The following is an 18,645-nucleotide window of genomic DNA, read 5'->3' as shown; positions in this document are numbered from 1 at the left end:
GAAGGAAAGATGCCTTTATCTTGCAGCTTCATCTGTTGTCTGGCAGTGAGAGTATTGTCAAATCTCACCATTTAATTGGGAGTTTTGAGGAAGATCGACTCCTTTTCCTTGAAGTCCAGTTGTTAGTGAGGGGAGCATGGGGTGCTGGGGCTGAGCTGTAGATTGCTGTCCTGGAGCAGAGCACAAGGATGGGAAGGAACCAGTCAGGCAGGGAAATAGACTTGGGACAGCCTGGCCTGGGGACTGGAGCTACTGTGGCTTTTGGCACACGCTACATCTGCCCTTTCCCTGCAGCTGCCAGTCCTTGTGCTGGGTCTCCTTCCCATTTAACCATGTGCTGAAACTGTGGGATGTGTTCTCCAAATGTTAACTGGGCAGGAAATTCCCTCTTGAGCTGCAGAGGCTGTAACAGGAAGAGGAAAAACCTCTTAGTCAGCATCAGCTTAGATTTTGATGAATGCATCAATTTCCTCAGTCATGAGAAAACTCTCCATCCAAAGAAGTCCACAAGGTGTTGTGTCTCTGGATCCCCTTGGTGTACAGCTGCATCCTGTGTTTCTTGTCATCTCTGTAAACTTAGAGCTTGTGGAAAGCATCTTCAGAGCAGAGGGTACTTCTCTACTGTGGAGAAGTCAGGCATGAGCTCACAGGGAGCTGCTTTCACCAAGGAGGGTGGGTGAGGGGGTTGGACAAGGTCTGTTTGTACTACAATTCTGAGTTAGGTACCTGGAAAGCAAGAGAGATATATTAAGTGGTCACTCCTAAAACTATTGTGTAGTTTGGGCCATTGTGTTGTTGCCTCATGTCCCAATTACTACTGTGACATCCCAGATATTTCATAAAAAAGACTGCTAGAGTGTCCACTGAGATGATCTGCAGCTGCAAAGGAGGATACCTGTCAAATGTGAGCCTTGTTTCAAAAAAGTCCCCAGAAGACAAAATATGCAGTAGCAGGGCAGATCCCTGAGCAGGTGCAGCTCTGCACAGGTGAGCTGTCCCGGCTGGGAGAGGTGTTCCTCTGCTGTTTGGCTTTAGGCATGTCCTACATGCAAATAATTTCATCTCCTTCTGCCACAGCTTGTCTGGGAGGACAGGATTTTTGTAAGTAGTTTCAGAGCCCATCTTCTTTAACTTGTGCAGCCCCCAAAGCACAGGATTTCACATGCATGTAAAAGGTCTCTCCACCTGGTGTGAAGTATTCATGCTGTCGAAAACCACATTTCAGTATCATTGTCACTGTGGTTTTCACACTGAAGCACACAACAAAATAACTGTCAACCTTTCATCATACATACATTAGACCTTTTCCATCCCATTCCCTGACTCCTTAGACAAAGGCTGGATCTGGACAGATTGCTTGATTACCTCCTGATTTGTTTTGTATATATGCAGCATGGCACAAAAGGACTCTGCAATGCAATCACCTTCTTGACTTAAATATGTTTTCTTTCACTCTGGTACAATCAAGGTTTTGGGATGCAGCATACAGAGGGACATTGGATATCTGTGTGACAGTGTGGGAAAAGGATTTAATGTCATGTTATGGGGGTACTCCCCAGCAGCCGAGAAAGGACAGGGAGGGTATGTTCTGTGCAGTATCCATCAGGGTTGGCTTGGACCTGTGCCCGATGGCTGATTGTACGGGGTTTCTTTCTCTTTTAGGTTTTAGCTGCCTTTGCCCAATCTGCCATGCCAGCAGTGCAGTATTAATGTCCTTTAAGTGAGGACTTGCAGCACCTTCTGCATGAGGGTCTCGGCACCAGCCTGGGGGTATTGTGGGGCTGTTGCCCAGCTGAGCCCAGTGCCAGGCAGGGTGTGGGCAGGCATGGCTCCAGGGAGCCCATGCTGCCTCAGCCAGCAGTCCCTCACAAGAGGGACAGGTCAAGGGGAAAAAAAAGAGGTGTGGGTTCAAAGAGGAATTGCATGATAATTGCATTCCTGTAAACGGAAGTTTCCAGAAGACTCCAGCTTCCTGTGAAATGGTTCTCTTGCTAACTTGGCAGTGGCCTGCATGTGTACAGCTTGTCCAGGTGAAGGTTTGGGGTCACATAAGAGGAAGCTGTTTCATTGCAGTGCACTTATGGTGCAAAAAATATCTTCTTGGGGTAGTGAGTGGCTCTTGACTCTGTTAGAGGTAGTGTGTTAACTCTTGCAAATCTTGTGTCTTGCTCCAGACACTTGGCATAGTCTAAATACATTTCAGTTTTTGTTCTTCCTTCACTTAATTAACACTTATTAACACTTAATATTAAAAATGTGCAAACCCTGCCTATACAAGCAAAACCCCTCTGCATCTTCTCTGCCTTTCTTAAGGATGCTGCTGTGCCAGGCAATTCCCCAAACATGTGAGCAGGAGAAAAAGTTGCCACCTAGATCAGCACCAGTTCTGCTTGTTAGTGTGTCCACCAGCCTTTAAGAGCAGAGAAGGCTCAAATGCCTGGTGTGTTTGGATCCTGGAGCAGGTATGTGGTCCCCGCTCCACCCTGCTGTAAAAGGACCCTGGTGAGCCACATAGGAAGCAGCTGCCCAGAACTTTGCCCTGGGAAGTCAGGGTCAGTGGCCTGCCACATTACTTCCTCTGGTGCACAATGGAAGCACCTTTGTGCTTACTGAGTTGGGCTGAAGGGCCGACTTAAAAGATGTTAAAACAAGTGCTTAAACTCAGTCACTGCTTTCTAGGCCTCCAGAGCCAGGACAGTTCCCCTCACTTTCCTGTCACTACCTGCCCTCAGAGTCCACACTTCCCTCAGCCAAGGGACAAGCTGGCATACCTCATCAACACCTCCTGAAGGTAGGCTGAGCTGCATTGTACTGTCCTGTGCTGGCTACTTTCTGGGTTATGGCACAACCCAAACCCTCTGTTTTCCTTCTGTGATGCTTCAGGCTGGATGGTGGCAATGCAGACACAGAGGGGGTCCCCATTAGCAGTTCCTCACCCCACAACACCTGCACCCCTCTCCACCAGTGGTTTCAGGTCAGGTGTCTAAGACCATATGCACCTGGTCTCAGCCAAGAGTGGACAGTGCCTGGTTTGGGATGGGATGGGCAGCAGAGCAGTGGTGAGCACCTTGGGGCCATACACTGGTGAGGCAGTCAAGTGTGAGTGGAGGAAGACAGAGAAGTGGTGCTGGAGAGCTGGTAAGTAGCAGGAAAAGTAGTAGAGGTGCTTGAGGACTGGTGTTAACAAGGAAGGAAGGAACAAAGCAAGCAAGCTGAGCTGGGTATGAGGCAGAGGTGCCTTACTCTTCTTCTGGGACCTTGATGTCCTGGGGGTGCCTGGGGTTGCTTCTGTGGCCCTGATAAAGGACAAGTCATGCTCAGGGTCACTCTGGAAGGGCAGGATACTTTCATGTTCTGCTTTGTCATGAGGAGACTTGTAAAACTAGATGATAATCCAAGAGACCATGACAAAAAAGATAAAAGATATGAGGGAAGATCAAGGAGTTTTCCATAATGAAATTGTGTGAAAAGGTGATGAGCAGGAACTCAAAGGAGTGCTGCTGTTGACCTGGGCCTCCCTTTTCACTCTCTGAGGTGTTAGCAGGCCTGCAAAGCTCCAGCCCGGCCTGGGCTTGACCTGGTTTCCTATCCCTATTATGAATCTGCCCAATGCAGAAAAATGGGTACCCTCCACCCTCACTTGATCTGTTGCTGGGAAGAAGCCAGGCTGGGCAGGATCTGCCAGGCGTGTGCCAACACTGTATCCTAGCCCAGAGATGGGGTGTGAGAGTATCCAGAGAATCCCTCAGCCTCTTTGCTTCTTTGTTTTTAATGCCTGGAGAATCCCAGTGGCTGTGTGAAAGTGCTGCTTTAACCTTCCAGTTAACAGGGCTGAGGGTTTGGCAATCGCTGCTTCATTTACCTTGTTGCAAATGCTGCATCACTGTAAACATTGCAGTTTCTTTAGTTTGGAAATGCTCACTCTCATTTTAGGACAATCTGTTTCAGTGGAGTAGAACAGAAGTTAGATGTGACTTGCTAACACATCACCAGAGTTTAAGAAGTACAAATAGCACTTAATGAGATCCTGGACAATTTGCAATGCTTTTCCCTGAATACATGTGCACTCACCAGTAGAACTAAATCTTTTTCCTGTATAACAATTTAATTAGAACTGATTAAAGTAAGCAGGTCCTGAATGTTTGAATATGATAGCAATACTGCATTATAAATGTAATTTTCAATAAATAATGACTTCTTTGCTTGAACAGGGTAACTATCCACCCGAAACACAGAGGGGAAACTTGAGTTAATAATAAAACCCCCACCAATTTCAATAGAGCTATATTTCACCTTAATTGCACCCATAATTGCACTTTCACAGTTTGATTACAAAATTTACTGTTTCTTGCTTGGAGGGGGTATACATTGTTGTACACCTTCAAAAAGAAATGGGAACAGAGGATTGTTGACATGCAATATGTGAGCCTGGATTTCCCCCATTCAGTGAAATTATGGAGTTCATTTGTTTCAGGGTTCAACAGAAACACTAAGAATTGCTACATGAGATCATACTAAAAAAAGATAACTGTAAGCTTGGCCTTGAGCAGTGGTTGTCAATTCCTGTGGATCTGGCTGTTCGAGTACTGGGGAGGAGTAACTGAGGAAAGCAGGCTGATTGTTAGCAAATTTAAATGTACTAGTAGACCTGACCTCCACTGGTAAAGTATACAGGGGCTTGCTAGGCTGAAAAAATATTGAAAACAACTGTCCTTGATGAGCAGATAGGTTCAGTAGTCAAGGACCTGTCTGGATGACGTCAGGACATACTTTACAAATAGCATGTGTTTCTGAAAACCTGTTATTTAAAAAAATCTGTTGCTGAAGCCAAATCAATGCTCTTTCATTTGTGTACAACTCTGATATCCAGTTCTGGGGTGTGTATTTCCTCTGGACATCCCAGAGGATATCTGTGGCTCCACTGTTTGTGAACTGAGGTTGGTAATGTGACTGTGGATCTTACACCACAGTCTGTGTTATGAATGTGTGCAGCACCAGATGACTGCTGCTGTGTCCCCCCACATCTAGCACCACTTCATGTGACAGAATGGGCACGGGAGCTCAGATATAGCACCAGCACTGAGGTGCTATCCCTCCTCAGCACATTGATTCAGTTGTCTTTGCTTCTCATCTCCCTAGCTGAGAAAAGGGGGAAAAAACACCCTTTTTCCCTTTTGCAAAAAAGCTGCCTGAACATTAAACTTGCGAGTCTGTATTAAACTGTTTCTATGAGCAGTAAGTGACTGTGGCTCCCCAGTGTAACTAAAGCAAGTTTGGCATGAAGAGACATTTCTTCCCTTCCAAACCAACCCCACAGCAGGACTGTTTTATGTCTAGATGGGAAATGCCAGTGATATATTCATATTTCCTCTGTTCAGATCTCATCTCAGCCCACTGTAAAAAATTAAATACTACCAAGAACTTTCAGGGGTTGGAACATTTGCGATTTTTATCTTAGCAGTGCTATTTGTGCTTTTATTTATAAAATTCTACTTCTGTTTGTATGCTTGTTTAGTGTGGGATGACTGGAGACAGTCTGCTGTTTTACTGCAGACTTCCCTGCACTTACTAATTTAGGACTGCTGCTCAGACTGAAATTTCCAGGTTGGCTCATGATGAATCCATAGTCTATATACAGCACTTGGGAGATATTTCCGTATCCTGAAATAACAGGAGGTTTGTGACAGATCATTTCATGACTTTGCGGTGTTCTGCAACTCATGGGATGGAGGACAGATGTCACCAAACTGTTGTACAGCAGAACAACCACTGCATAACTATTCTTTTTGAAAGTTAATACAATTGAGCTGACACACAAGTTTCCATGCCAAGTAAAAATAATGGACATATGTATTTTTTGTGGTTTTGTATAAAGAGAGCTTTCACTGCTACCTTCCCCCAAGTACTTGGTAGTGCTCTTAAAAAACCAAAATGAAACAAAAACAAACAAAACAAAACCCCACCAAAAAGCCACCAAAAAACCCTGACCTCCAGATGACCCAAGTTTGAAACTTGGCGATTTAAAGTCTGGTAGCACAATTTGCTTGCTCCCAAGATAATTTCAGTGTAAAGCAACAGGCAAAGACACAACAAAGTATTGTCCCAAGTTTGCAAACTGAATCAGTCAAGCTCCAGTCCATCAAAATCAGCAGGGACCAGCCTTACCCTCGCCCTGATAACCTGCATTGTGCAGGCTGAGGAGGCAGCAGGAAACCAGGGAAGGGCTCCTGAGAGCTGCAAAAGGCTGCAGAGCAGATTTCAGGTGAGCTTGGCTGCAAGGGAGACACTGAGCTAGAGTGTGACTTTTCAGCAAAGGCTCCACATCTAACTGTTTCAGGGATATTTGAAGTAATATTTTCAAAGCACACCATTATCAAGAGCCTTCTTGGAAGAGCTGGCTTCTCATTTTACTGCCCAAAAATGCAGGCTAAGCTATTCTGATGACCTAGTTCTGTTTGTGGCTGCTGAACTCTTTTAAAAGCCAAACCCTTTTTTCATATAAACACCAAACTGCTTGATGTCCAGTCAGGTTTGCAAGATAAGATAAGAGCACTTCAGTGAGGAATAAATGGAGGAGATTTTATGGAAACTGAGTTATTGTAAACAGATAGCATCGAGAAGAAGGGGGGTTTGTGTGGTGCTGTTGAGAGCAGAGGTGGATAGGGAGTGAATACATATTATTTAGAGCTGTGGCAGAATACAAGGAGTGGGAGGTGAGGGTTCCCCCACCCCTCTCACTGCAGTGGCCTGGAACCCCATGGCACAGGTCTGAGTGAGGGGATCTGGAAGCCAGTGGACAGCAGCAGCACAGGCTCAGCGTTTCAGAGGCAAGCTCAGAGGGCGATGAGAGGAATGGAGGGAATGTGATAAGGCTTGGGGAGGATTCAGTAAGGGAATGAGCAGGGAAAAGGAGGGGGTGTGGGAAGCCAGGAATGCCCCTTTCCACTGTCTCCCTGTTTCCCCATACTGAAGGCAGGTTTGAGACCTTCAGCTGAAACAACAGGGAACTGCTGTACTGGGGAATGTCCCTGTTACTCTTATGGATGAAGCAGATACCCTGACTAGTGTCCTTTCACCCATCCCAGATGGCAGGAATGGGGGACAGTGTGCTGCCAGCAGTCACTCATCCTGGCCACCAGGAACCTCAGAAATAGCAAGACTTTGTTGTCATTATCCTTGTATTTGTAGGTGATTTGGCCCAAGCAAAGATGAAAGACAGTGGAAATCCCTAAGCTGCTGTGGATATACTGCAGAGGGTTTTTTAATGGAGAACTCTTGCTTTTTGAAAAGACGGAACAGTGTAATTCCACAGCACAGAAAGAAGCTCAGAGGATCATAAGTGGTTATGCTGGGAAGCTGCTGAGCTGTGCTGGGTGGCCAGGGTGTTCCTGAGTGCTGAGGGCAGGGCAGCCACAGCAGTGCACCTTCACTCCACATCAGATTTGGTATAACGTTGCTGGCTCCAGCATTAACCCAAGTGTCTGCACATTCTTATCAGTAAGACTTGCAGGTAGCATTACATGTTTTTCCACTTGGAATAGAAATATTCTTTAACTCTGAACATCCCTGGCCTTTCTCTTCATGTACTAGTCTTAACCCTTCTGTCTATATAAATTCCTGCCTGCAATGACTCACAAGCATCAGAATTCAGAAAAAGACAATTAGAGAAAATCCATCATGGCACATATGTGCATGAGTTTGTAACTCACTTGTTATCCTAACACATGAGAGCTAATGACCTGGAAATTTTGATATATAAATGTAACCCAAGCCCTATACCTGAACAACGGAACATTTTCAGAGATTTCATTTATATTTGGATTGTGTAGCTCATTGATACTTTGAGAAAGCTCTAGGAGAAAGAGAGGTAATCTTTAAAGCCATGGGTAGAGAAAGAGGCATATAAGACAGACAAAATTAGACAAGGTAGACAGTTTAGTTAGTAGCTGACTGTGGTTTTTTTAGGATATTCTTTCTCATAGATATAAACTTTTATGGTTAATTGATCAATGTTAACTGCTGATTTGTTGCAAGCCATCATACTTGTAGCTGAAAGCTCTAGAAGGATGGTGCTGACCTCCCTAGAGTAGATCAGACTTCTCTGCTGGCACAGAAAATATTATGTGGAAAGAATTGTGCTTAGCAAAAGATTTGGCAATGTCAGTAATACCCAGAGGGAGGAGGAGATGGAGCTCTCCATGAGTAATATGAGGTTTGGTACCAGCAGGTCTAAGTCTCTCAGATAAAATTTGTGATTTCATCCTGGTATTTTGGTGAAGACCTGGGCACCCTGCTTTTTTCTCACAGAAAGGAACAGTCTTTCTTCCTCTGTTACCAAGATGCTGGCCTCCTTCAAGGGAGAGCTTTACCTCCCTGTTCTTGGTGCATCCCACAAGCCACCCAGCAGACCAGCCTCCTGATTCTTACAGTGGTGCTTCCCAGACATCTCTTCCTGTGTTGAGTAGGCACAACTTGGGCAACATTTACCTTTTCAAAACTACCCTTTTCCTCAGAATAGATGCTGACTTCCCACCACTTACAAACTAGCCATGCTCTCTGCCACAAAACCATACTAACAGGGGTTTAAGTCAATATCAGGTGGGTCCTGAAATGTCACACCTGAGAAGCAGGCAGCTGAATTCAGTTTGTGCTGCAGCAAAGGGCCATGGAGATGGATCTCAGTGGCATATTTGGATTCAGTCAGACGATGTACTGCTGAAAAATATATGTGATTGGTGTGCTGTCAGTTTTGAGTTGGAGGAGAAAATGGCAAGGAGCCTGAATAAATTAGTATTATACCACACTTAGCAGACACTAACTCCTCCACAAAGTATCTGTTGCTAGAGGATATGAAAATATACCTGTTGATTTGGATGGGTGAGGTGCAGAGATAGTGCCAAGAAGCCGGGCTTACACCAAGACACTGCAGAAACCAGCATAATGTTCTTGGGTGAAAAATCATTTAAAAGCAAGTAGGAATGTCCATAACTTACATGCTCCTTTTCACCTGGGCACTGAAGTCAGCTGGTATTGAAGAGAAAATGGTTGGCCTGTTCTATGCAGGAAAATGCAGCTTTGATACTCAATGTCTGAGAGGTCTGGGAAAAAAATATCCCAGCATATGGAAGTGACAGTATTTTTCTACTGCTGTTTTACCAGTAGATCTCAATGTGTTTTGAAGCAGTTTTGAAGAAGTCTCCGAGGTTATTTCCACTTTCCTGTGGGGAATACAAAGTTCAGGTACCTGAGGCAAAGGGAAAGGAGGGTAGTCAGGCATTTAGGAAACCTGCATAAACTGTTGCCTTCTTTAGGAACATGATAATTAAAGCAAACATACAGAGAGCCTATGCCTGGCATGGGATCTCAATAAACTAAAGCCAAAGAACCTGCAATTTATTGCCTTGATTATGAGACAGTCATTTGAGTGTGAGTCTTGTACAACAATGGGTATTTTTTTTTTCTTGTTTACCTCTTTCTACCATGTGAAAACTAGGGTTTCCAATTAAAAAAAAAAAAACCTAAAAAATCCAACAAAAACAAACAAACAAAAAAACCCACACACACAAAAAAAACCCCAAAACAAAACAAGGTACCAGCATAGCTAGCAATGGCAATAATTCCCTGGGTTCTCAGGTTAGTCTTCATCTTTTTGGAACCTCTGTCCCAATCAGTGTAATCAGTGTTCATATTCACATTATCATAAGTTTCAGGGGAAATGAAGTGTCACTTCAGCTTTTTTCCCCACAAATCTTTGGTTTTCTTATGACTACCCTAACAAACACTGAAATTAGATCATTAAACCTAAATTGATGTGTTCAATATTACTGCAATACAAGTAAAGACAATTTCAACACAGCATTAAAAATATGTCACCTTCACTGTAGCATTGTACAGGAACTGACATGACTTCTTATTTTGTTTGCCCATGGAAGGGAACTGTCGTTTTCTTTGGGAAAGTATTTTTTCATTGGATGGAAATAATTACAAGTGGAACAAAACAAAATGTTTTGATTAAATACAGGGCTGGTCTTGTTTTTTCCAGTAAAAGTTTCATGTTTTCAATTATTTTCCCCCTCTCCCAGGGATTATATAATGGATAGTTAGAGATCACCTTCCATCTCAGAAGATCCTAGATTCCACAGGGATCCCTTTCTTTGCCACTTGTACCCATGAAGCAAACACCAGTAAGTAATTTATTCCCATGGGGTACCACAGTGAAGATGAGTCATCTGCAGGGCAGGGGAGTTTTCAGGAGACAAGACTCCAGTTCATCATTCACCCAAAACCAAGAGTTAACAATGAAGTGTCAGATCTGGCTAGCCCATGCAGAGGAATGAAAACCAGCAGCTGTCTGAATTCCAGGGATGGTGCTGGGAATAGCTTCGATGAAACAAAGTCCCACCAACTTTGATCTTGGATCTCCTGCACAGGATTAAAGGAATAACTGAGTTTGGGCCTGAGGCACAGACATTTGGGGAAGCAGCAGGGGGAATTTGCTAAGTTTTCATGGGAGTTTACTAAGCATATGAGGGTAAAGCAAAGATAATTCTCTTTTATTATTGTGATCCATTTCTTTAAACTGTGAGTGCGCTTGGAAGCCCAGGTGAGATCACAGCAAGGACATCAACAGACTTGCAGTGCTCTCTGCATGGTGCTGTGTTGTTTGGGTTGAAGAGGTGATGTTTTGTCCTGGATCAACCTTGTAAATAAGAACAGAGCAAGGCAAGATTTGTTAGTGCAAATCCATTTTCCTTATTCCACACTTTTTCCAGAGTTTGATGAGATCAGTTCATATACCTGCCATTTCCCTGGGATATGAGCAGCTGCCAGAAACCCCTCTGGCTGCTGCTGGTCTGGCTTAGGACATCTTTGCAGGAGTGGCTCCAAGACAAGACAGTGCAGTCCATCCAGATACAGCATTCTATCTCCACTATTGTCAGAGCAAGGAATCATATTTCCCTCGCCCCTGCCCTCCGGGTAAAAAAGGCAAATGTTTCATGAAGGTACCATAATAAGTCTGCTAGAGTTGTCTTCACAGCCTCCTTCTCCTCCCCAAACTGGAATGTGCCTAAGCTCCTTCTGGTCTGTTTATTCCTTTTTTTCTTGCAGCCCTTGGGGAAGGTACCTAATACCTTTTCGTAAACATTATTTATGGACTCAGAATGCCAGAAACATGTCTCTACAAATAGTCTGCACAACACGTCCCGAACACTCCTACTGGCAACTACTTATGTCAGTCCCCAGTGCTGATATTTCTTTGCCTTTTTGCTGTAAGCCAGATTTACTGATGTGAGGTTGTTTCCACATGAGCACTACTATAGTGACTGATAAGCTACACTCATACGACTTGCCCAGCAGTGTCCCAATTGTTCATGGTTCCTGGTTATTCCTGCTTAGGTCCTAGGGCCGATGTTTAGTGTTTCTGGAAGAAATAGAGGTCAGGTGCTAGCCCTGCAGGGCCTGTGTTACATTGCACAGCACCCTAGGATGCACCACAGAGGGTGAGCTCCCTTGATCTACAGTGCACCACCTCTTACCCAGCACCAGCAATGTCTGTATTATTTAGATATACGTGGGTGTTCTTCCCATGTACCCAGCACTAAGGTTAAAGAACAGGTTTGTACCAGAGAACCAGCTGTATGTACACTTTTAATCAAAAACACTTAAAACCTTTCCTTTAGAGGAAAATCACTGGCTTTGTTAGTATTTCTGCCCATTCAGGATCAAAATTACAGCATAAAATCTTCTGAAAGAAGCGTAGTGGGTTTTGCCTCTTCTCTTACCTAAAAGAAAGAGGAAAAGGCTGCTCTTTCACACTTTAATAGCATTTCCCATTCCCTGTGAATCTGGAATTCTTTATAAATGACGTAGATCTTGGTCTCAATATAACAGTATTAAAGGAAATACCTCACTTCCAGTCAAGAGTTTAAGTTTAAAATGGAAAACAGTGTGTTCAACTGAAACCATAGGGCAGGAACTGATCTGAGCAAGAATTTTGTCTGGGTGCAAACATTAACGACTCTATTATTCAGTGAATACTATTTGACTCTTAATGACTAGTTGCATAAAAACTTCAGTTTTACATTTAAATCCAAGTGCAGTATCTCATCAGCATAGGTCTTGTAGTTTATCTTGTGTTGTTTCTGGTTTGTACTGTAATAATTTCTGGGACTTGGGGGTTAAAAAAGCACAGCATCACTAGGCCACCACTTTCAATGGCTTGTCTTCTGCTCATCCCTTGTGTTGAGTCATTAATTCTTGGATTGTACATCCTGAGTGCATCACAGCAGAAGCTTTCATCAACAGCAGACTCTAGAGGTGCAAAGAATTTCTGGTGAAATCCTGAGAATTTTCACAGAAATTTGGTGAGGAAAGAATATACTCTGATGGGGCAAAATCAGCAGTGGGTTCACTGAGGTTGGGATTCCATTCACTTACCCTTAACAGGCCATCTCAGTCCCTGTCCAAGGCTTCACCTACAGCTACTCCTGAAACACTGTACTTCTTGGTTTGCCTTTAAGGTAGGTTCTGTTCTCTAGACCAGTGTTTTCTGAATGCTGGCAGAAAGGATGCGACTTGCTGACTTCAGACAACATGCCAAAGCATGCAGAGGAGACTCTACTGTAAGCAATCTCTTAGAATTCATTTTAAAAGGAAAAAGGGATCTGGGGAGGAAAAACAAAATACTTAGAGATGCTGACTTGCTATCTACAGTCATCCTCCCTTGCTGGTGATTAATCATCTCCCCCTATGAGCCCAATGGACCAGATACACACATTCCTCATTTTCTCTGTTGACGGAAAAATTTGATTTTTGGCATGCCTTTTGTAGGATCCAAAATACCTTTGTGCTGTGGTGAGTGTGAGGGAAGGGAGTTTCACTTCTCAGCAGATATGCTAAAAGCATGTATTAAGGGCTGGGCTCTCCACCCCACCAAGGCTGCAGGGAGCCATTTGTGGGTGCCTGATCCCACATCTCTGACACATGCTAGACTTACCAGGCTGGAGACTCTGTGTCTGTGTATGCTGTTACCTGTTGCTGAAGATCAATATACTCTTGCATAGTGGAAGTTGCTTAAGAGTCAGCAAAAACTAAGCATGGAGGAATCAGAAGGAATGGTATTTTAAGTGAGATAGTAACTTTACTGTCTGTGTGCTGTGAATTAAGTGAATTTTAGGTCCTATATTTCAAAACACAAATAAATCATATTAGTTACTACAATTGCAGGCTAAATCTAACTCAACCTAGTTGTACTAACTAAATCACATTAGTTAGTACAATTGCAGCCAACCCTCTACCAAGTAGACTCCCCTGGAGACAATCCCTGGGAAAGAAAAATTCTTAATGGCACTGACAGATCCCTCACCACCATGGCTGTGGTTCTGGAAACCTTTGAGAAGGTAATATGAATGTGAATCTGACCCTCCTGTTTGCTAGGGTTAAACCACGTGTTTGCCAATTGTGCAGCATTTGCTGATATTTGTAGCTACGATGAAATAAGTAAAAAACATTAGCTGGTGACAAATACTGTTGCTAGCCCAGTTCTGAAGAAGTTACCAAAAGGAAGACTGATTGTCTCATGCAAACCAGCTGTCATCAGATCCAGCTGGATCCCTGCAATCAAAACCCACAAAAGGAGCTGATTTATTGCCCACGGGCAGTTTTGTGAACATTGTGGTGCTCTGATCACTCTCATGTCATCAGCACTGCATTTGCCTGTGCATATATTATATCTCCCCACTCTGTGCTCTCAACCTGTAGTAAGATTTCAACATGCATGTTTGGTATACATTGAACTCACAACTGTTTGTGCTCTTCCTTTGCCTGCCAGCAAAAATTTCGCAAGAGGTGTTTTATTTTTCAGTGTGACTTAGAGGTCCTTGTCTCATGTGACTCTCAAAAATGTAATCATTCCTGGTTAGAGCTAACTCTGTGGGGAGAAGCAGGGAGTTGGCATGTTCAAACCAAGGTGAGGACTCCCTGAGGTCACACCTCTGTGGGTTACTGTGCAGCACATGCAAGGCTGCATCCTATGATCAGCTTTTCCAGATCCCTTAGTTTGTGAGTTCCCAACATCCAGTGGGTCACAGGCTGCAGTTGGTGGGTTAGGATCTCCAGGCTTCTCTGGAAAATTGGCAAAAGTGATGGGCAAGTAGCAAACTAAAGCACAGAAGAATTTCTGGCCTCTTCCTCTCTGCCTGAACTGTAACATTTTATTTTATTGCAGCCACAAGCAAAGAGGTGGTTTACATACCAGGCAGGAGCTTTGTGCAACATGGTTAGGAGCCTTCCAGGGCTTGGTTCTACCTTACCTTCCTGGGGTGCCTTGAAATGAAGTTGTAAGCTCTGATTCTAGTATGCATACATGTCAAGGGAGAGCAGAATGTAATTTTGAAGCAGCAGATATTAGGGCTCATTGTGCATGAATTTGGTGCCTGCATGGATGCACAACCACAAACCATTGCAAAGAGTCAAACAATTATGGGCAGAGAAGCTAGAAGGGGATTTTGTGACAGTTACCCAAATGTAAGCCACGGAACACACTGCTGAAATTATGCTTGAAAGATTTGGACAAGGTGATGAGCCGGATAAAACTGTCATTTCTCAGCAGATGTTGTATTGTCAGTTACAAGCAGAGAAGCTGAAACATCCACACCTGGCCATGGTGAGAAAACACAAGCAATCTTTCATATAGTATATGAATAAAAGTTGTGTATTCAAACACCAATTTAAGAGCTCCCTGAAACTGTTAGACTTATATGGTAATTAATTTGTCACTTTTGGAGGATCTTTTAAGGAAGGCTCCTGCCCCTAAAGAGAACTGATCACCTGCTGAAGTGTAACATCCCGCTATCAGTCCTTTTCCCTGACAACCCTAATCCTGCTCTGTCTGGTCTGGGCTGCATGCTGCAGCAGGAGCTAGAAACCTGAGAGCTGTATGCTGGAAATCTTTGGGATGTTGATGAACAGAATCGTGGGTGGTATTATTTATATGTCCTTGTAAACAAACAAATATGGCTGATCAAAGATGGACAGCCACAGAGGTTTCTGCCTCCCTCTGGAGACTCCACCCTTTGCCTGGCAGTTGTGGGGATATGAGGTTTCTCAAAAGGCCAGGCTGGAAATGAGTGTCTCAGGAATTGCTTCACATGTGATTCAGCTCCTGGTGACAGGGACATAAGCAAATCTGGAAGAAGGCTGCCCCACCATGGTGTGATATTCATGTCATCTGGTGGGATGCTTAAGTCCAGCTGTCAGCAAATGCCCATCCTGCAGTTCTGCCTGCCAGTTCAGAGAACTGGATTGCCTACTAACACAGAGGGGCTGGCACAAACACACTCCACTAATCAACACATCTCATCGTGTGTATTTCAGGTGCACAAACTGCAAAACCAAACTTGCAGACAGCAGCAATTTCTTGGAGACTGTGCAGCCATCTAGTGTTATTGCGTATACAGCATGCTGGTTACTTGCCAATACCCTAGGCACTTCCCTACTTTTTTCCTACACATCTCCCAGCTTGAGGTATAACTTTTAGTTACAGGAGTCTTAGTTAAACTTGCCAATCCACTGGACTTGATCCCTGACATTTCTGACCACCAGAAGATTGTGCTTGTGGATGGAGAATAGAATCCTGTATTATTTCTGTTGCTGTAGTATTTCTTTTACTCATAACAACGTTTGTTACTATGAAGAAGAGTAATCAGTCTCCTTGGCTTCTACTACTGTGTTTCAGCGATCTTTATTCTTAAGGAAACAAAAAACAACAATGGAAAAAAAGAAAAAAAAAAATTTAAATTTGAACATCAATGAGCAAATGCCAGCGATCTACTGCTATCTGCCGGAGTATTTTCGAGACTTTCTTATTTTATCAGGAGTAGGAAAGCTTTGTACATATATTGTGAGGGAATAAGACAAAGACAAAATAGCCTGAGTTTGTATGTCTCACTTTTCTCATCTAAAGAAAACCATCTTGTTTCAAAGTCCCAGCTTCCTCTTTGGTCATCCAGCAGACAAGGCAATTAGTACAAGGAACCACTTTTATAGTTTGTAGTAAATTAATTAGGTAATCTGTGCAGGCAAGGAGCATGATGAAATGAAACACATTCTTTACTGCATACCAGAATGACAAGTAAAATTCAAAGGTGACAACCCAGGGTTACTGTGACTTAGCAGCAGCCACTCTGCCAACCTGAGAACAGAAATGTCTTTGTTTACAATCTGCATTTTTCTAACTCTTATCTGCTCTTTTGCACTGTAATTTCCCCCAGCCCCCTCTGTGCCACTAGGGTCATCTTTTTCTGCACCTTGCATTAGACTATAGAAGCGTCCAGGTGTGTTTATGAGGGGCTTCCATCTTCTGAAACAAAAGCTGATGGACCAGTGACTTTCTGCACTGCAGTAATAAGCACTGATTAATGAGGTAAATAAATGCCTTCTGGATAGAAGCTACATGTTGCAACTTCTTTGCTTGGGCAAAGCAGTGAATGAAGATTTTATGCCATGGAGACATATAAATTTTTGGATCCTTCTACTCTTGTGGAATGTGCTCTCGGCTTTGCCTGTCTTAAATATTTTGCTGGAGAAATAGCCCTATTCCAAATTCCTAAGAATCTACCCCATGAACAATTTACTTAAGGACTGCCTTATTCCCCTTGTTATCTCAGGCTTTTGATATCAAATACTAATGTTTCAGTCTTGAGAGCAGCTGGAGAGGAGCAGTGACAAGCAGCACATACTATCATTCCACAGTAGTGGAATCTGGTGGATCTGGAGGAGGATGTTTGTTGACATCACCTTACTCAGGCGTGCTAAGCCAGGCTAATTGCCCTTGTCTGCAAGACTGGACCTGAATCTCTTGCACACTCCCCTTCTACGTGTCTGTCTATCTGTGGGATGTTAAAAACAGACAATGGTATGTGTCCAACAGGTTTCAACCACAACTGATTGATCTGGTAGCATTTATCTGAAAGATTTTTCTAAAAGGCATATTTTACAAAGCTTTCACTGCATCATGTTTTGTGGGTGTTGGATATAAGAATGCACCAAAGAGCTGGCTATTTACATTTCAATCAATTTTTTCCTGATGACTTTTAACAATAAACAGGGAAAATAATATTCTAGAGCCAAATTACAATTAGTTGAACACAGAAACACATTGCACACAGAAGCAAACGAGCTCAAAGAGCCTCTCTCCTGCTGCAGGGCATAGTGGGGGGTCCACGGGACATGGGTATGGATGCATCCACGGAAGCAGTGAGTCCCTCCACAGCAGCAGAGCCTCTCTCTGCAAAACTGAATGGCAATCATGATGCTGAGCCACCCACAGGGAGCCACAATGCCACTAGCCAGAGGCAAATCCCTTCCCATCTCAAATTGCTTGCAGACAAGGTGTTGGGCTGAGCAGGAAATGGCTGAAACAAAGCTATCTCATTTAGGTGATAATCTGAGGTAAGATGGAGTACGTGTGTCTCACAATTCTAAAAATGGTTTGAATGATGTTACAAAATAACGTGTACGACACAGGAGTGAGGTGGAACATTTGTATTCTATTAGGTATTTTACTGAGAGGTTTATTCTCTTTGGATAAGAACAATTTCTAGGAAGGAAAGATTTAGTGGTGGGTTTTTTTGCTTAAGTAGTAAAGGTGTTGTCATTCATTTCTCAGATAAAATCTTTGCAATTTTCCAAAGTGCTCCTTAAGTTCTAGTGGCATCTTCATCCCTGCTTCCTGCCTGCAACAGTGTTGAGAACCATGGCAGCCACCACCAAATTCCAGCTTAGATGCCTTTCAGTGGTCATTTCGTTGATTTTTCTGCTTTAATGTTATAGTTTTGAAAGCACTTTAGGTTTTACAGAATGACAGGTGCCATAGAAAATAAGGGTTTTTTTGTTTATTCACTATGATGTCTTGAGAATATTTGCAAGTGAAATAGAGGCTTGGAAAAGGTGCATTTGATTGCCACCATGCCTATAAAATAACTTTATTTGGAATTAATAACATTACTCCGTGCTAACATTCCCTAAAACGGATGCAGAACCATCTCCAGTTAACCTCTGAACTATGGCTTGGAGAACAAAATCACTTTTCCATAAACCACATTATCCAGAATCAGCCTGTCAGGCTTTGGGAATGAGAGGAATGTCATCCACCTCAGTTATTCCTAGACTTGTTTGCCTTTCTTTGCTTCTTTTTTCCTCCCCCTTTCCAGGTCTCCCGGCGCTGGTCACCATGTGCGTGCAGTAAGTTTAAAATAGTGATTAGTTTGACTAATAGGCGTAGAAAATTACCAGCACAGCATCTGAAGCGATAAGCCCTGTTATTTTGACAGCTTGTATATTATTTACGTGAACACTGTAAATATTTATTGTAACGCAGCGCCTGGTTTGGGTTTCCCGCCGGCAGGGGTACGCGCGCTCCCGCCGGGATCCCAGCGCTCCGCTGCCCTCTCGTGGCACAGCCAGCAGCGTCCAGGGGAGCCCGCGGGCCGGGCCGGGCCGGGGCCGGGCAGCCCGCGCCATGTCCCGCTCTCCAGCTGCCGCTGCAGCGACGGCCACCGGCGGAGGGGAGCCGGACAGAACCACAGAACCCCTCCGCTGGGGAAGTCCCCTGGGATCATCGGGTCCACGCCGTCAGCTAGACCA

General features: G+C 43.8%; 1 protein-coding gene across 1 annotated transcript in view; it reads right to left on the bottom strand.

Moving 5' to 3' along the window:
* The window catches only part of LOC132329609 (uncharacterized), a 52,348-nt gene extending 33,728 nt beyond the window's left edge, over positions 1–18,620 (bottom strand). Inside the window, exon 1 of the mRNA XM_059850805.1 lies at positions 18,413–18,620. Within this exon, the coding sequence (XP_059706788.1) occupies positions 18,413–18,620 (208 nt within the window). The remainder of the gene's footprint in view (positions 1–18,412) is intronic.
* Between the last annotated feature and the right edge of the window lie 25 nt (positions 18,621–18,645).

The sequence above is a fragment of the Haemorhous mexicanus genome, chromosome 7 (genome assembly GCF_027477595.1).
Source record: "Haemorhous mexicanus isolate bHaeMex1 chromosome 7, bHaeMex1.pri, whole genome shotgun sequence".
In the NCBI taxonomy this organism is placed as follows: domain Eukaryota; kingdom Metazoa; phylum Chordata; class Aves; order Passeriformes; family Fringillidae; genus Haemorhous; species Haemorhous mexicanus.
Note: the sequence above shows the minus strand (reverse complement) of the source record. Positions and strands in the feature narration are given on the sequence as shown.